At 38.8% G+C, this 15,028-nt stretch overlaps 1 protein-coding gene across 8 annotated transcripts in view; it reads right to left on the bottom strand.

Annotated features, from left to right (window-relative positions):
• The window catches only part of nckap5l (NCK-associated protein 5-like), a 643,060-nt gene that overhangs the window by 307,813 nt on the left and 320,219 nt on the right, over window positions 1-15,028 (bottom strand). For all 8 annotated transcript variants that reach the window (XM_087989196.1, XM_043694058.2, XM_043694062.2 and 5 more), the window contains one exon: window positions 14,304-14,394. In XM_087989196.1, the coding sequence (XP_087845322.1) occupies window positions 14,304-14,394 (91 nt within the window). The remainder of the gene's footprint in view (window positions 1-14,303; window positions 14,395-15,028) is intronic.

The following is a 15,028-nucleotide window of genomic DNA, read 5'->3' on the forward strand; positions in this document are numbered from 1 at the left end:
CACTAACTGTGTTGTCAATCAAATGCTCCTTTGTGTTGATTGAGAAGTTATGTCCTCAAAGTAAAATTTCAGTTCGATGTGAAGCAAACTCATGAGTTAAAAGCTCAATAATATTCCAGCTAATTATTGATAATTTGCATGAATATACTTTCATCCATAATTCATTTTCAAGGTCACTAATGTATTCATTTGCATATCAGAACATTTCAGAGCTGTGGAGTGACCAGTTAATCAGGGATATCTCAGCAACCGAGCTAACACATTTTAATGACTTAGCTTGAAGGAGACAGTTGTATTGTTGCTAGCTCAAATAATTAAAAAATACACAACATAAGATTCACAGTTTTTCACATTATTTACTGCACAACAAAACTAAGCATAGTAATTGTCAGATCAATTCCTAGGTTAAACAAACTACTGCACTTCCTATTTTATCCAACAGATTCATAAGCCATTTGGTGGACACTTGTTTAATTCATTTTCAAAAAAATTGACTTTCAAGTAACATCTTTTGCTCATTATGTATTACTTCCAGATGCTGCAAACTATGCTCAAACTGACACTTTAGTGAACATCTGAGGAATTGTGCATCATCGTTTGCTGGAAATTGAACAGAGATAATTATTGTTTTCTTTCCAATTAATTTGGCCAGTACAAAGCTCAAATGCAATGTTTCATGACCTCAATATGAATTTTAAATTGTAATAATCATGCACACGAGAATTTTGGACAACTGTAATAATATTCAACACCATCCCACCAAAATAACATTCCAGATTCACAGGGATGTTTAAAACCATGATTTCAACATAACCATTACTCGCTACTCTTGTTAATTTAGTATTTAAAGTGTAATCAAATAATTAGCCATGAATTGTTTAATCAATTGTGATCTCAATAAACCAACAAGTAAAATACTTATTTCAGCCTTGACAGTAATTCAAAAGCAAACAATTAACTTCTAATCTTCTTTCATAACTACTTCCAAAAAAAGTCAACTATTTGAAAATGGAACGATATAATTGAATAAGGGGTGAAAGTAAAGTTGAGAGAAACGGAACAAATGATAACCGATAAGTTATTAGAATAAAGCGACAGCATCTTTTTGTTTTTATAGGAATCCACTAGGCAATTTGTATAAGGTTTGTGGATGAATTTCTCCAAATGATCTCTTACTCTTCTTTGGAACTTTGGCAGAAAGCCTTGGAAACTCTAGGGAAATTACACAAGTCACGAGTATAATGGAATGCTCTCCATTTGCCAGGCTGTGTGAAGCCCTAACCAACTTCAGAAAGCTCAACATCACAATAAAGCAGTCTACTTGACTGAATCCTCATCTGTCACCTTGAATGTTCTCTTCCTCCTTCACCAGCACAGAGTGGTAGCAGTGAGTAACACAACAGCAAGATGCACGACAGCTGCTCACCAAACTTTCTTTAACAGCACTTGCCAAATCCATGAACTTTAACACCGAGAAGGACAAGGTGAGCAGGCACATGGGAACACCTGCAAGCTTCCCTTCCAAATCAATCATCTTGCCTTGGAACCAAACCATTGTTCCTTCACTGCTGCTAATCAAAAACCTAGAACTTCCTCTCCAACAGCTCAAGGACTGCATTGATTCAGGAACATAACTCATCACTACCTTCTCCAGAGCAATTAATGCTGTCCATGCCAGCCACATTCATATCCCGTGAATAAGAACAAAGAACAATAGAGCACAGGAACAGGCCCTTTGGTCCTCCAATCCTGTGCCAATTCCTATTCCTGTTTTGGGCCCATTACTTATTGTCCATGTGTGGTTTCTATCCCTCTGTATGCTTCCCATTCATGAGTCTATCAAAACACATCGCAAACATTGTTAACATGCCTGCTTCTACCACCTCAATGGCAGTGTGTTCGAGGCACCCATCACCCTCTGAAAAATCTTCCCCACACTTCTCCCCCATTCCTCCTCTCATCTTGAACCTGTGCCCTCGTGTAGTTGACTGGGAAAAAGCCTCTAACTATCCACCCTATCTATGGCTAATTCTATTACGTGCATACATCAGTTGATTTGCTGGCTTCTTTGTACCAATTACATAAATCCACCCTAATATTAGCTTGTTAGCTTTAGAAACTACATTAAGTGAGAACATTAATTTCAATTTTGAGGAGTTGAAATTTTCTTGAAAAGGTTTGTGACGATAAGAAAAGTATCTCTTGTTCCTCCTTAATGAGGATCAGTGATCAGGACTCAGGCTCACAGTTGAGACTAAGAGGTAAACATCAAATATGCCTCAGTGACAGGACCGTGCCTCTAGTTCCAAAGTTGAAACTGTGATGATTTCATCGAATTGCTGCAAGGTGACTTCAGAAAACTAAGACTTGGTTTGATTGGCAACTAAAATGGAAAGACTGGAATGGAAAAAAAAAATATTTAAACATGATGAATGCCTTCACCTTTAGTGTGGCATCTACTTTCCCATCTTCTATAAACACAAAATCAAAAAGCTAATTGGAGAAGGAGTAACATTCAGCCATTACATTCATCCATTTAAGAGATGGCAGATACCTTCAATTTAGTGTTCGATCATTTAACAGATTCAAGGTTTTGAAAGTCAATTAATATGTTGTTTACTCAGTAGTAGTATAAACTTTGGAAAGCTAATTCTATCACGTGCTTACATCAGTTGATTTGCTGGCTTCTTTGTACCAATTACATAAATTCAATGTTGAACTTGCACTAAGAAACAAAAACTGAGATATCACAACAAGTAGTAGCTCCTAATGTTTGCATAAATAATTTGTAAACTCATTAATTTTTCCTATATTTCAGAAGGAACTGAAATCAATTAGTAACTATCTCTAAATGTTATTTTGCATTAAATTTGCAGTCTAATTCTTCAGTAAATTGTTAATTTATTGGAAATCATTATGTACACAAAAACAGAGGACAGCCTAGTAATGATGCATTTCAAGCCTCACTACTAAACACATAATTATTCAGTAAACCGCTGTAATTATGCACAGTGCACCAAGTTATTATTTACATTGTTCTTACAATGCTGAGAACAGTGAAGCAATAATACATGATTATTGTCATACATCAGTAAAATTATATTCAGTATAGATTATATATAATTTTAAATGTTATTGAGGGAATTAAATGGTGAAAATCAATTCGGAGTTTCTACTGCTATTCTCAAACTGCCCTTGTGGGTCATGATGTCACCAGAATTCTTCAGTAAAATTACTGCCTCAATTATTTTCACAGTTTATTCTTCCAGACATTTTGAATTGATTGCATTTTGTTGTTTTCTATTCTCAGTGTTGTACAGTATAGGGAGAGGTATTTCAGCTCTTTAAACCCTTGCCAACTCTCCAGAATAACTATTCAATTAGTCTCATCTCCCCAATCTTTACCTGTTGTGCAATTTTCTTCTCAAATATTTATCTACACTCCTTGTAAAAGCCTGTAAAAAATTTGCTTCTATTGCTAGTTTAGTCTGAAAATTCTATGTATAAGTAATCTTTTTAACAAACAATCTCCTTGTTTTTCTGATGCGACTTAAATTCTTTATTGAAAATAGAGGATACAAATTAGCTCAGCAGAAACAATGTTTCCCAATTTAAATTAACAAAAATCTATCATTTTGAACACCACCTCAGGTACTACTTAGTGTACTTTCTTCCAAATGAATCTCATTCGCCTCTCTCATTATAACCAAAGTTTTTTTTTATCCACAGTGTGTTAACAATAAAATCCATATCCATATCCATATCCATATCCATTACATTCTTCCCAAGAAACGTTCACAGTACTCACATCAAGTGTCTACTTCTCCTGCACTCCTACCATTTTGAGAGATGCTGGGACGGTTGAGAATAGAAAACATAATGACATATATGCATGGATTAATATACAGGCAATTAAATGCCTGCACCGGATGCAAGAAATGCCTTAATTTGCATTCATTGTTGCTAACAATAGCAAAGAGGAAGTTTAACATTTAAGCGGCCCAGAAAAAAACAATTAATTGAGACTTTGATACACATAATGCAATTTTGTGCTTTTTCAAAAAAAAGAATGAAACATTTCTTCAGCCAACAACTGAACACATATTACATGATGCTGCAGCAGATTCTTCAGGGTCCCTTCAGCTGCTTTACAGAGACTTTCTAATGACAGCCAGATACAATTGTTCAAATGATCCCAAGTTTGACAGCACATCTTTGAAATAATGATAAAAGTCTGCCACAAGCCAGAACTTTCACTTTCATAAACTCAATGCTACCTTTTTGCAAAAATCTATAACCCCGTAGCTTTTTCGGTTTTACAGGTCATAGAGTCATAGAGATGTACAGCATGGAAACAGACTCTTCGGTCCAACCTGTTCACACTGACCAGATATCCAAACCCAATCTAGTCTCACCTGCCAGCACCCAGCCCATATTCCTCCAAACCCTTCCTATTCATATACCCATCCAAATGCCTCTTAAATGTTGGAATTGTACCAGCCTCCACCACATCCTCTGGCAGCTCATTCCATACACGTACCACACTCTGCGTGAAAAAGGTTGCCCGTTAGGTCTCTTTTATATCTTTCCCCTCTCACCTTAAACCTATGCCCTTTAGTTCTGGACTCTCCGATTCCAGGGAAAAGATTTGTCTATTTATCCTATCCATGCCCCTCATGATTTTGTAAACCTCCATAAGGTCATCACTCAGCCTCCGACGCTCCAGGTAAAACAGCCGCAGCCTGTTCAGCCTCTCCCTGTAGCTCAGATCCTCCAACCCTGGCAACATCCTTGTAAATCTTTTCTGAACCCTTTCAAGTTTCACAACACCTTTCCAATAGGAAAGAGACCAGAATTGCATGCAATATTCCAACAGTGGCCTAACCAATGTCCTGTACAGCCGCAACATGACCTCCCCACTCCTGTACTAAATTCTCTGACCAATAAAGGAAAGCATACCAAACGCCGCCTTCACTATCCTATCTAACTGCGACTCCACTTTCAAGTAGTTATGAACCTGCACTCCAAGGTCTTTGTTCAGCAACACTCCCTAGGACCTTACCAATAAGTGTGTACGTCCTGCTAAGATTTGCTTTCCCAAAATGCACCACCTCGCATTTATCTGAATTAAACTCCATCTGCCACTTCTCAGCTGGTCCAGATCCCGTTGTAATCTGAGGTAACCCTCTTCGCTGTCCACTACACCTCCAATTTTGGTGTCATCTGCAAACTTACTAACTGTATCTCATGCTCGCATCCAAATCATTTATGTAAATGACAAAAGGTAGAGGACCCAGCATCGATCCTTGTGGCACTCCACTGGTCACAGGCCTCCAGTCTGAAAAACAACCATCCACCACCATCCTCTGTCTTCTACCTTTGAGCCAGTTCTGTATCCAAATGGCTGGTTCTCCCTTTATTCCATGAGATCTAACCTTGCTAATCAGTCTCCCATGGGGAACTTTGTCGAACGCCTTACTGAAGTCCATTTAGATCACATCTACTGCTCTGCCTATATCAATCTTCTTTGTTACTTCTTCAAAAAACTCAATCAAGTTTATGAGATATGATTTCCCACGCACATGTTGACTATCCCTAATCAGTCCTTGCCTTTCCAAATACATGTACATCCTGTCCCTCAGGATTCCCTCCAACAACTTGCCCATCACTGACATCAGGCTCACTGGTCTATAGTTCCCTGGCTTGTCCTTATCACCCTTCTTAAACAGTGGCACCACGTTAGCCAACCTCCACTCTTCCAGCACCTCACCTGTGACTATCGATGATACAAATATCGTAGCAAAAGACCCGACAATCACTTCTCTAGCTTCCCACAGAGTTCTCGGGTATGTATGTAGGTGTAGGTGTGTATGACTGCCCACATCTTTCTGCTTCCCTTACTCTTGTTCAAGTTTTTAACCAGTTAGCAAACATTTCATCTTATTATTCGCTTCAAAATGTTATGGTTCATATTTCTCTTACAAACTGCATCATTCTTCTGTCAAATCAGTTAACTGGCCTACATCCTCTTCAAGTCATATATAGTCTGCTTTAAAGAGAGCATTGATCTCGTGCTCCGCCCTTCCAATGTCAGCTACATACAGCCCGGAATGTTTTGTCAAAAAGAAATGTGAGGCAGTAATTTTTTCATAAATGATACAGCAATTTCTTTTTAAGAATCATTCAGAGAATGAGGATGTCACTGGTTAGGCCATTTAGTGCTCATGCCTAGTAGTCTCGAGGACAGTTAATAGTCAGGTCAGGCAAGGTCAGTAGATGTCTTTCCCTCAAGGGAACCAGATCAGGCCTTATGACAATTAACAGCAGTTACATGGGCTGTCATTAAGTTACCTTGTTATTCCAGATTTTTTATTGAATTCAAATGTTCATCCACCCTCTACCATGGTGGGATTTGAATCCAAATCCCAATTAGCATGAAGTTCTGGATTAGTACTGGATTATTACTCCAGAAGCATTGCCACTGCACTACCACTGCCTCCCTACCAAGAGCAGAGGCAGGGCTTACTGCCAATATGCACCATTTGCTGTGTGTCTCACGCAGGTTAGCTGTCATTTCACCTAAAGAATACATCACTGGGAAGATGGATTGCAAAGAATAGGAACTTGTATGACATCTTTCAATGAAAATATCCATGGTGGTCAAGGCCTAGGCAACTTAAGATGTGGTCATGGATGAAGCTATTAAGATCAGAGATGCTCAAGATGCTGCAGTTAGAGGAGTAAAGTATCTCAGACAGTTGTGGAATTAGAGATAATTATACAAACAGGGAAGAGACATGAGACAATGAAGGAGTTTGAAACCAATGATAAGCATTTTAAAACCAAACATTGTCTGACAGGGAACCAATGTAGGTTATTGAGAATAGAAGTGATAGATGAATGGTACCAGTTCAGAAATGGGCCAATTCAAAGTTTTCAATGACCTCAGGTTTATAAAGTTAGAATGTGGGGTATCCTCCAAATATGCATTGTAACAATCAGGTCTGGAGATAGCAAAAGGATCAATGTTTCAGCAGGTGAACTGTGACAGGGATCATGAGCTATAATAGAGGTGGAAATACGTGGTCAAAGTGATGAAGCAAATAGATGAATGGAAGGTCATCGCAAGGTCAAATAGGACACAAAATGTTGTGAATAGACTCATTATTTTCAGATTGTTGCCAAGGAAAGAGATGGGAATGGTAGTCAGTAAATGGAGCTGGACGTAAAAGCAATCCATTCCCACATTTTTGCAAACTCCATATTTGAATACCTTCCATCAGGGTTCAACCCTAACATTTAGTTGGAAGAAATCACTGTCCATCCAGTATTGGAGTCTGACAGTTCAGCAAGAGTTGAGAGAGATATTTGTAAGGTGGAGCTTAGTGCTGTGATTGAACATGTGAAAACTAGCACATTCCTTTTGCCAAAGGGTAGAACACAATTAAGAAATATGTTGCATACAAGCCTTGACACTTCTTGACAGTTTTTATTTTAAATAGATTTAACAATTCTGCAAGATCTATGCACCTTTTACACACAATCTCTACTGCAAGTTAATAATCTGATACGGGTAGCCGACCAACCCACCAAAGGATATCTGAAACCACCCATAAAAGGATACGGAACCTGGCTTCCACAAAGAACACCTAACCCTCACTCCTGTATTTGAACTTTATCAACTAAGGTGCATCACCTCTCCGTAAAAGTATCCTGGTTATCTTAAAAAAATTCACTCTGAGTTGGTTAATTCTGTGAACTGCAAGTTCCAGTGGGGGCATAAAAAGTACCAAAACGGCATTTAGACGAAGACAGTTGACCATTTGAATGGCCAAATGCCTCGAGGAACCATTTGTGTGTGAAGCCCAAGTTAACTCTATTCACACCCTTTCGGAAATGGGAAGTGCTATGTTCAAGACGGGATTTGGAATTTCAGGCCAATTCTACATTTTTTTTACCCCCTCCCCCCAACTAAGAAACTTTCCAATTTGGGAAAAAACACCAAGGCCAGAGTGTCACTAGCATCTAAGTAGATTGCTGAGATATCCATGTGATCACTCTTGAATGCATCTGCTGTTTAACTTATTCTAATGGATGTTCAATCACAGTTTGGCTGTTAATTCCCATTTACCTCATGTTATTTCTGAATATTGGAGTATAAAATTTGTAAAAAAATATAAATGGTAGATTCTTAAAACTTTGCACAATTGGAAAACTTAGCTTGTTTGTTCAATACTGAATCTTGAGACTTTCTTCTCTTACTAACTACTTAGAAATGTAATCTTTGTCCACATCATGCCAAATATTACTGACCCTAACTAGATCATAACATAAGTTTAGCAGTCTCATCAGGAACTGTAACATAAATATGTGTTATGGACCAGGCCAGACCCCCTCAAAACATTTCAAGAAGGTAGCCCAGGTCTTAACTTTTCTAGTTGTTTTGAGCAGGTGTAACGTGGATATTCCAGGAGTGATGCAGCTCGTCAAAACCCCTCAAAACTGAACTTATTTACAGAGTGCCAAATGAAACACAAACAAAACAGAACAGAAGACAGAATAACTTAACCTATCTGGAAACCCAACAGACTATCCCAAGTTAGTGATGCTGTTTCAAATTCCTGCAACAATCCCCATAAATACCCCTTAACAAGAAAGGTAAAATCAAACACAGAGTCTTACGGAGAAATGTCAGAGAGAGGGGGAGGATCAGCATGGAACTGATTCTTTGACTAGCAGCCTCAAATCATTGACTGGTTGCTCTGAACAGCCAGACTGCTAAAACTAAAACCGGAGAAAAGCTGAGCTGGGAGAACTGGCCACACCCCTTTCATCGTACAAGTGCTTTTTTAAATTTTTGCCTGAGGCACTATCTGTTAACTATCATCAAACCCATCCAAACCAGACACATCAGAACCTGTGTCTTTACGATCCCTCTGGAAAAAAAAGGTATAGAGGTTTATAAAATCACGAGGGGCCTGGCTAGAACAGACAAAGTCTTTTCCCTGAGGTGGGGGAGTCCAGAACTAGAGTGCATAGGTTTAGGGTGAGAGGGGAAAGATAGAAAAGAAACCTAAAGGGCAACGTTTTCATGCAGAGGGTGGTACGTGTATGGAATGAGCTGCCAGAGGAAGTGGTGGAGGTTAGTACAGTTGCAACATTTAAAAGGTATCTGGATGGGTATATGAATAGGAAGGGTTTGGAGGGAAATGGGCTGCGTGCTGGTAAGTGGGACTAGATTAGGTTGGGATATCTGGTCAGCATGGACAAGTTGGACTGAAGGGTCTGTTTCCATGCTGTGCATTTCTATGTTTCTATGACAGAATAACCTTGTTAAAGGAGCAGTATCATCACATGAGAATGAAATCAAGCAACCAGTTGGATAACAGTGGAGAGCATTTGGAGGTGGATGAAGTGATGAATGTTATCAAAAGCTTAGACAAATTTAAAAGGGTATGGAGGGAAAGGTTACTTCTGTCACAGTGCCATAGGATGACACTTGTGATTTTAATATGAACTGATTTGTTACTATAGCAGGGATTGAACCCTGATGGAAGGCTTTCAAATATGGAGCTCCTAAAAAAAGATACAAATGGATTTAAAAGGCAAAATATTCAAGGATTTGGAACAGGAACTATAGGGTGGAGATGAGTTGCAAACATGGTGAGATCAAGGGCTTGTTTTTTTTCTGGTGAAGTATGCTGTTGATTACAGATTTAAAGGAGATAGAGCTACTGCACCTGAAGAGATTGAGGGTTTACAAGACTGATTAACATGGGGTCAAGACAGGAAATGGAGTAGTCAATAATTTAGTGGTAATAGGATTGATGGTATAGTCTGGTCTGAAAATAAACATGGAGAGGGCATGATGAAAAGTTGAACAGAAAATTGTCATGTATTGCACTTTATGCTGTTGCTCTGAGCTGCAACTATGATCTAACCCTTGTATGCTGAGCCTTAAATATCTAATTGTTGTTAATAACTGCCAATAAATTATCATAAGTGCAGAGGTCTTCAGGTTTTAAAATTTTCAGGGACAAATTAGGGCAAATTTTAAATTTATCCTTTTCTCTTCCTTTCCCTTATCAATTTGCTTTATACATTTCTTTCACTGCTTATTATTCTTTGTCAGCCTGATTTGACACTACAAACACCAGCCCATTTAGTTGCCACTTGGTTGTTTATTTCCTATCCCTTAAATCCCATATGTTAAAGGAGACACACAGTTTGTAGGTTTAGGCTTGAGATAACCTGGTCCTCTCACTCCACTGAGCAGTTCACATTTGTAGCAACATTATGGCCAAAATACATTGCGCTGAAGAGTTGGGAAAGTCTAAGTAAGGGCAGATTGAACTCAATTCCTTACCATATTATGTGTGCAGCATTAAGGAAACTAATGGATCTAACACCAATTTCAATGAAAGATCAAACTACTCCTTTAGCTGAAAATGATATTTCACTAATGCAATATCACAAAACATTTCACAGCTGGTATCCATCCAGGATTTCCTTTTCTTGCTTATAAAACCAGTTACTTTTACCAGAGGTGCCATTTTAACACCACTTACAAGGTGTAGCATTTGAAACATTGTTCCATACAGTCTGTCTTGCACAGGGAGAATGAAAATCTTCTCTTACTTTGAAGAAAAATAATAAAGAATATAATTAAGTAATGGAATACAGGAGATCAATAGTCTCTTGATGCCAGGGTTTCAGCTGATTTGGTAAAACCTCCCAACTAAGCTGACTCCACTGTTGTTAGCTCATGGTCATTCTTTTGCTTTTCCCTTCAAATATTTATCCAATTCTCTTCTGAAAGGCAGAAGAAAATCACCCTTTTCGGTAGTTTATTTTAAGAATCATCTTAAAACTTCTGACACTGGAATCAGTCTCCCCTTATTGACTCTATCAAAACCTTTCATTAAAGGTACTCATCATATCTCCTCTGGTCCTTCCCTTCCTAAAGAGCACTCCAAGCTTCTCGTGCATCCACACACACTGAAGTCTTTTCGTTGCTGCTACCATTCTAGTAAATCTTTGCACACTCTGAAGGTGTACAACTCTTTCCTCAGTATGGCATCAAGAATTAAATACATATATTTCAAGGGCATTCTAGCCAGGGCTTATCGAGGATTTGTATAAATTCATTGTTTTTATACTCTATTACTCAGTTTATAAAGCCAAGGATACTATATGCATTTTTAACAGTTTCCTCAATTTGTCCTGCCACTGAATATTTACGTATATACTGCTCTGGTATCTGCTATAGAGTCATAGAGATGTACAGCACGGAAACAGATCCTTCGGTCCAACCCATCCATGCTGACCAGATATCCCAACCCAATCTAGTCCCACTTGCCAGCACCCGGCCCATATCTCTCCAAACCCTTCCTGATCATATACCCATCCAGATGCTTTTTAAATGTTGCAATCGTACTAGCCTCCACCACTTCCTCAAGCAGCTCATTCCACACACGCACCACCCTCTGCATGAAAAAGTTGCACATTAGGTCTCTTTTATATCTTTCCTCTCTCACCCAAAACCTATGCCCTCTAGTTCGGGGACTCCCTCACCCTGGGGAAGAGACTTTGTCTACTTATCTTAATCATGCCTCTCATAATTTTATGAACCTCTATCAGGTCACCCCTCAGCTTCGATGCTCCAGGGAAAACAACCCTAGCCTATTCTCCCTGTAGTTCAAATTCTCCAACCCTGGCAACAACCTTGTAAATCTTTTCTGAACCCTTTCAAGTTTCAAAACATCTTTCCGATAGCAAGGAGACCAGAATTTCACGCAATATTCCAACAGTGGCCTAACCAATGTCCTGTAACATGATCTTCCTACTCCTGTACTCAATACTCTGATCAATAAAGAAAGCATACCAAATGCCTTCTTCACTATCCTATCTACCTGCGACTCCACTTTCAAGGAGCTATGAACCTGCACTCCAAGGTCTCTTTGTTCAGCAACACTCCCTAGGACCTTATCAGTAAGCGTATCAGTCCTGCTAAGATTTGCTTTCCCAAAATGCAGCACCTCATATTTATTTAAATTAAACTCCACCTGCCCCTTCTCAGCCCAATGGCCTATCTGATTAAAATCCTGTTGTAATTTGAGGTAACCTTCTTCACTGTTCCTGTATCCTCTTTAAAATTACATAATTTACTTCAACTTACCCCCTCCTCATTCTTCCAACAAAATGCATTATTTCACATTTCTCTAGATGACACAGCACCTGCCAATGTCTGCCAAGTTCACCAGTCTATGTCCACCTGTCCGCCACAATCCTCCCATTATTTTCAACTACCCAAATTTAGACATACATACACATCAAACATAGTGGTTCTCAGATTGACACTCTAAGATGCAAAATGACCATTTCAGCACTCTGACAACACAGTCAGTCCTTGAACGTGTGAGTATTCAAAAGTTCTGAGACAGAAAAGACTGGAGCAAGTTCACACAATGAATTCCAATGTAATTGACCTTTGCTTTGTGGGACAATGATTCAGAAAAGGTTAACATCGTAACCATCAAAAGTTTGATTTGTACAGGCTGTGACCCATCATTTTTAAACTAGAACTCCCAGGAAGATTTCAGAGAGCACATCCTCAGAGAATAGACTCCACAGCTGGAGATAAAGGTTTTGCAGATATCCAGCACAGTTCTGCTATCAGATCCAGGCGATCAGAAAATGCCAAAACCACAGAACTAGCAATATGCAAGAAACACCGCCTCCACCCCCCACCTCTCTCTCTCTCTCTCTCTCTGTCTCAAAGTCTTCTCTACTTTGTGTCTACTTGTAGGTTTGAATGTCTATCACTAAAGGCGAAAGTGGGTACTGCAGATGCTGGAGATTAGAGTAGTGCTGGAAAAGATCAACAGGTCAGGCAATACCCAAGAAGCAGGAAAATCGACGTTTTGGGCAAAAGTGTTTCATCGTCCCCCTGTCTATCTCTAAAGGTAACCTCCACAAAATCAACTACAGAAACTACTGCAGCTGCTAAATTCTTACTTCAAGTCTTCATTCCTTTCACCTTAAAAATCTTCAAGCAAATATCAGGCGAGCAATGCCAATGCATTGCATTGACTTCCCCACATCTATTGTTTATGTTTGTATCAATACTTTTTTGAATAACTTCATTATGTTTTTGTCTAATAATTCATATATTCTCACAGAATTCACACTAAACAAAAAAAAACAAGAACTGTGGATGCTGGAAGTCAGAAACAAAAACTGAAATTGCTGGAAAAACTGAACACATCTGGCAGCATCTGTGGACAGAAATCAGAGTTAATGTTTCAGGTCCAGTGACCCTTATTCAGAACTGATGGTAACTAGAAAAAGACTGTAATTTATGCTGAAGTTAGGATGAGGGAGGGGAAGAGTAAACAATAGTGGAGATAAAGCCCAAGACAGAGGAAAACAGTTGAAGTTCTCTTGAGAATGTAACGATTAAAAAAGGTTTTGCGATTTACATTTAAAGAACTGAAACCAACCTGGTCATTCTAAAAGGTGACAGACTTAACAAACAATCCAGGTCTTTTTCAATATATAATTTCAGTTACATCACGCTGTAAGCTTTTGTTACAAATTCTGTGTCTTGCAATCTTATACTCCACAACCACCTGATGAATAAATTCTGTGTCTTGCAATCTTATACTCCACAACCACCTGATGAATAATGCTTCCAAATAAATCTGTTGGACTATAACCTGGTGTTGTGAGATTTTTAACTTGATAATTATAAGTATGATTGGGACATTTGAAAATATGGAGGAAAAAATGTTGGAACTGCTAAGTCAATGGAAACGAAACAAGTGTGATCTGAAAGAGATCAGGATGAAAAAAATTAAATATTGTTCTGGATTATTCTTGTCACTTTCGATTTGGCATGTTCAGTAAAGCAGAGATTAAAACAGCTGCACAAGTAGTAATGAGATTTCTCACTATAAGGGAATGGATGCTAGCTGTCTATTGAGAAAGAAAAGTCACTAAGGCCAGCACGATGTGAAGAATGGAGGAGGATGATCTTACAAAGGCCAAAAGGTTAGTTATCAGCAGCAGTGAGAGAAGAATAGTGAGGATATTTGAAGTTATAGGGCCATAAGAACAAAGACCTAAAACACAGCTTAAGGATTCAATAATCCATTCCCTTCATTGTTGCACTCAGCTTTGCAAGTCTCATTTTCAAATGCTGTAATATTGCATTTTTTTTCAAACTAGATTATTTGTAAATCCTGAGTCATATATATGCTTGCTCAAAATAACTAAACACTGCAGTTCAAATGGAACAATACCTGGCGTGCTTTTAAAACGTCAGCTGTGGCTCCTGAACTCTGCCCTAGTGTGCCTTGATTCTGGAGTAGGTTCCTTACAGTCTCTTCCATCCTGAAACAAAGTAAGGGATTTGTTACATGCATTTCTTTTTTTTCCCCCACTGATGTGTCTTTTCTCCCCCCCAAGATTAACTTTTGATGTGAGAGGTCTCTGTGACACAGAGCTATTTAGAGCTAGGTAAGCAACGTTTGCTAAATGTTATTTTGGAGTAGCTGTTAAGAGGCACATTATTGGTTGAACAAAGTATGACTTATTCTGCTTTTCACTTTGTGCCAGTGAGGACTTGCCAGGCTTTGGTTGACAAGCTGGAGACCAGTGAGAGATAGCCAGGTTACAGTGGACCACATCATGTCACTCAATAGCAACTCACTGCAACAACTGGCCATCACAGTGGAACTCACTTCTTTATAAAGCGCACTGCATGAGACTCCACAGAGGATGATTTAGTGGTAGCATGTACAATAAAAACAAGCCACATGTCCTAGAACTTCCAGCCTCATCCAAGGTTCAAAGTGATGTAGGGCATGGACACATTTAAGAGCCTAGAATACTCAGTCATATGAAAGTTGAGTCTTGATCTATCCAATCTGACAGCTGAAAGTAAAAGAACATCATTTAATGCCATCTCAATTCAATGATGTTTGCTCCTTTGAAAGGAACAGCATAAAATAATTATACTACACTG

The sequence above is a fragment of the Chiloscyllium plagiosum genome, unplaced genomic scaffold, assembly GCF_037043375.1.
Source record: "Chiloscyllium plagiosum isolate Xiang-an unplaced genomic scaffold, Cpla_swu_hap1 HiC_scaffold_7, whole genome shotgun sequence".
Lineage (NCBI taxonomy): Eukaryota > Metazoa > Chordata > Chondrichthyes > Orectolobiformes > Hemiscylliidae > Chiloscyllium > Chiloscyllium plagiosum.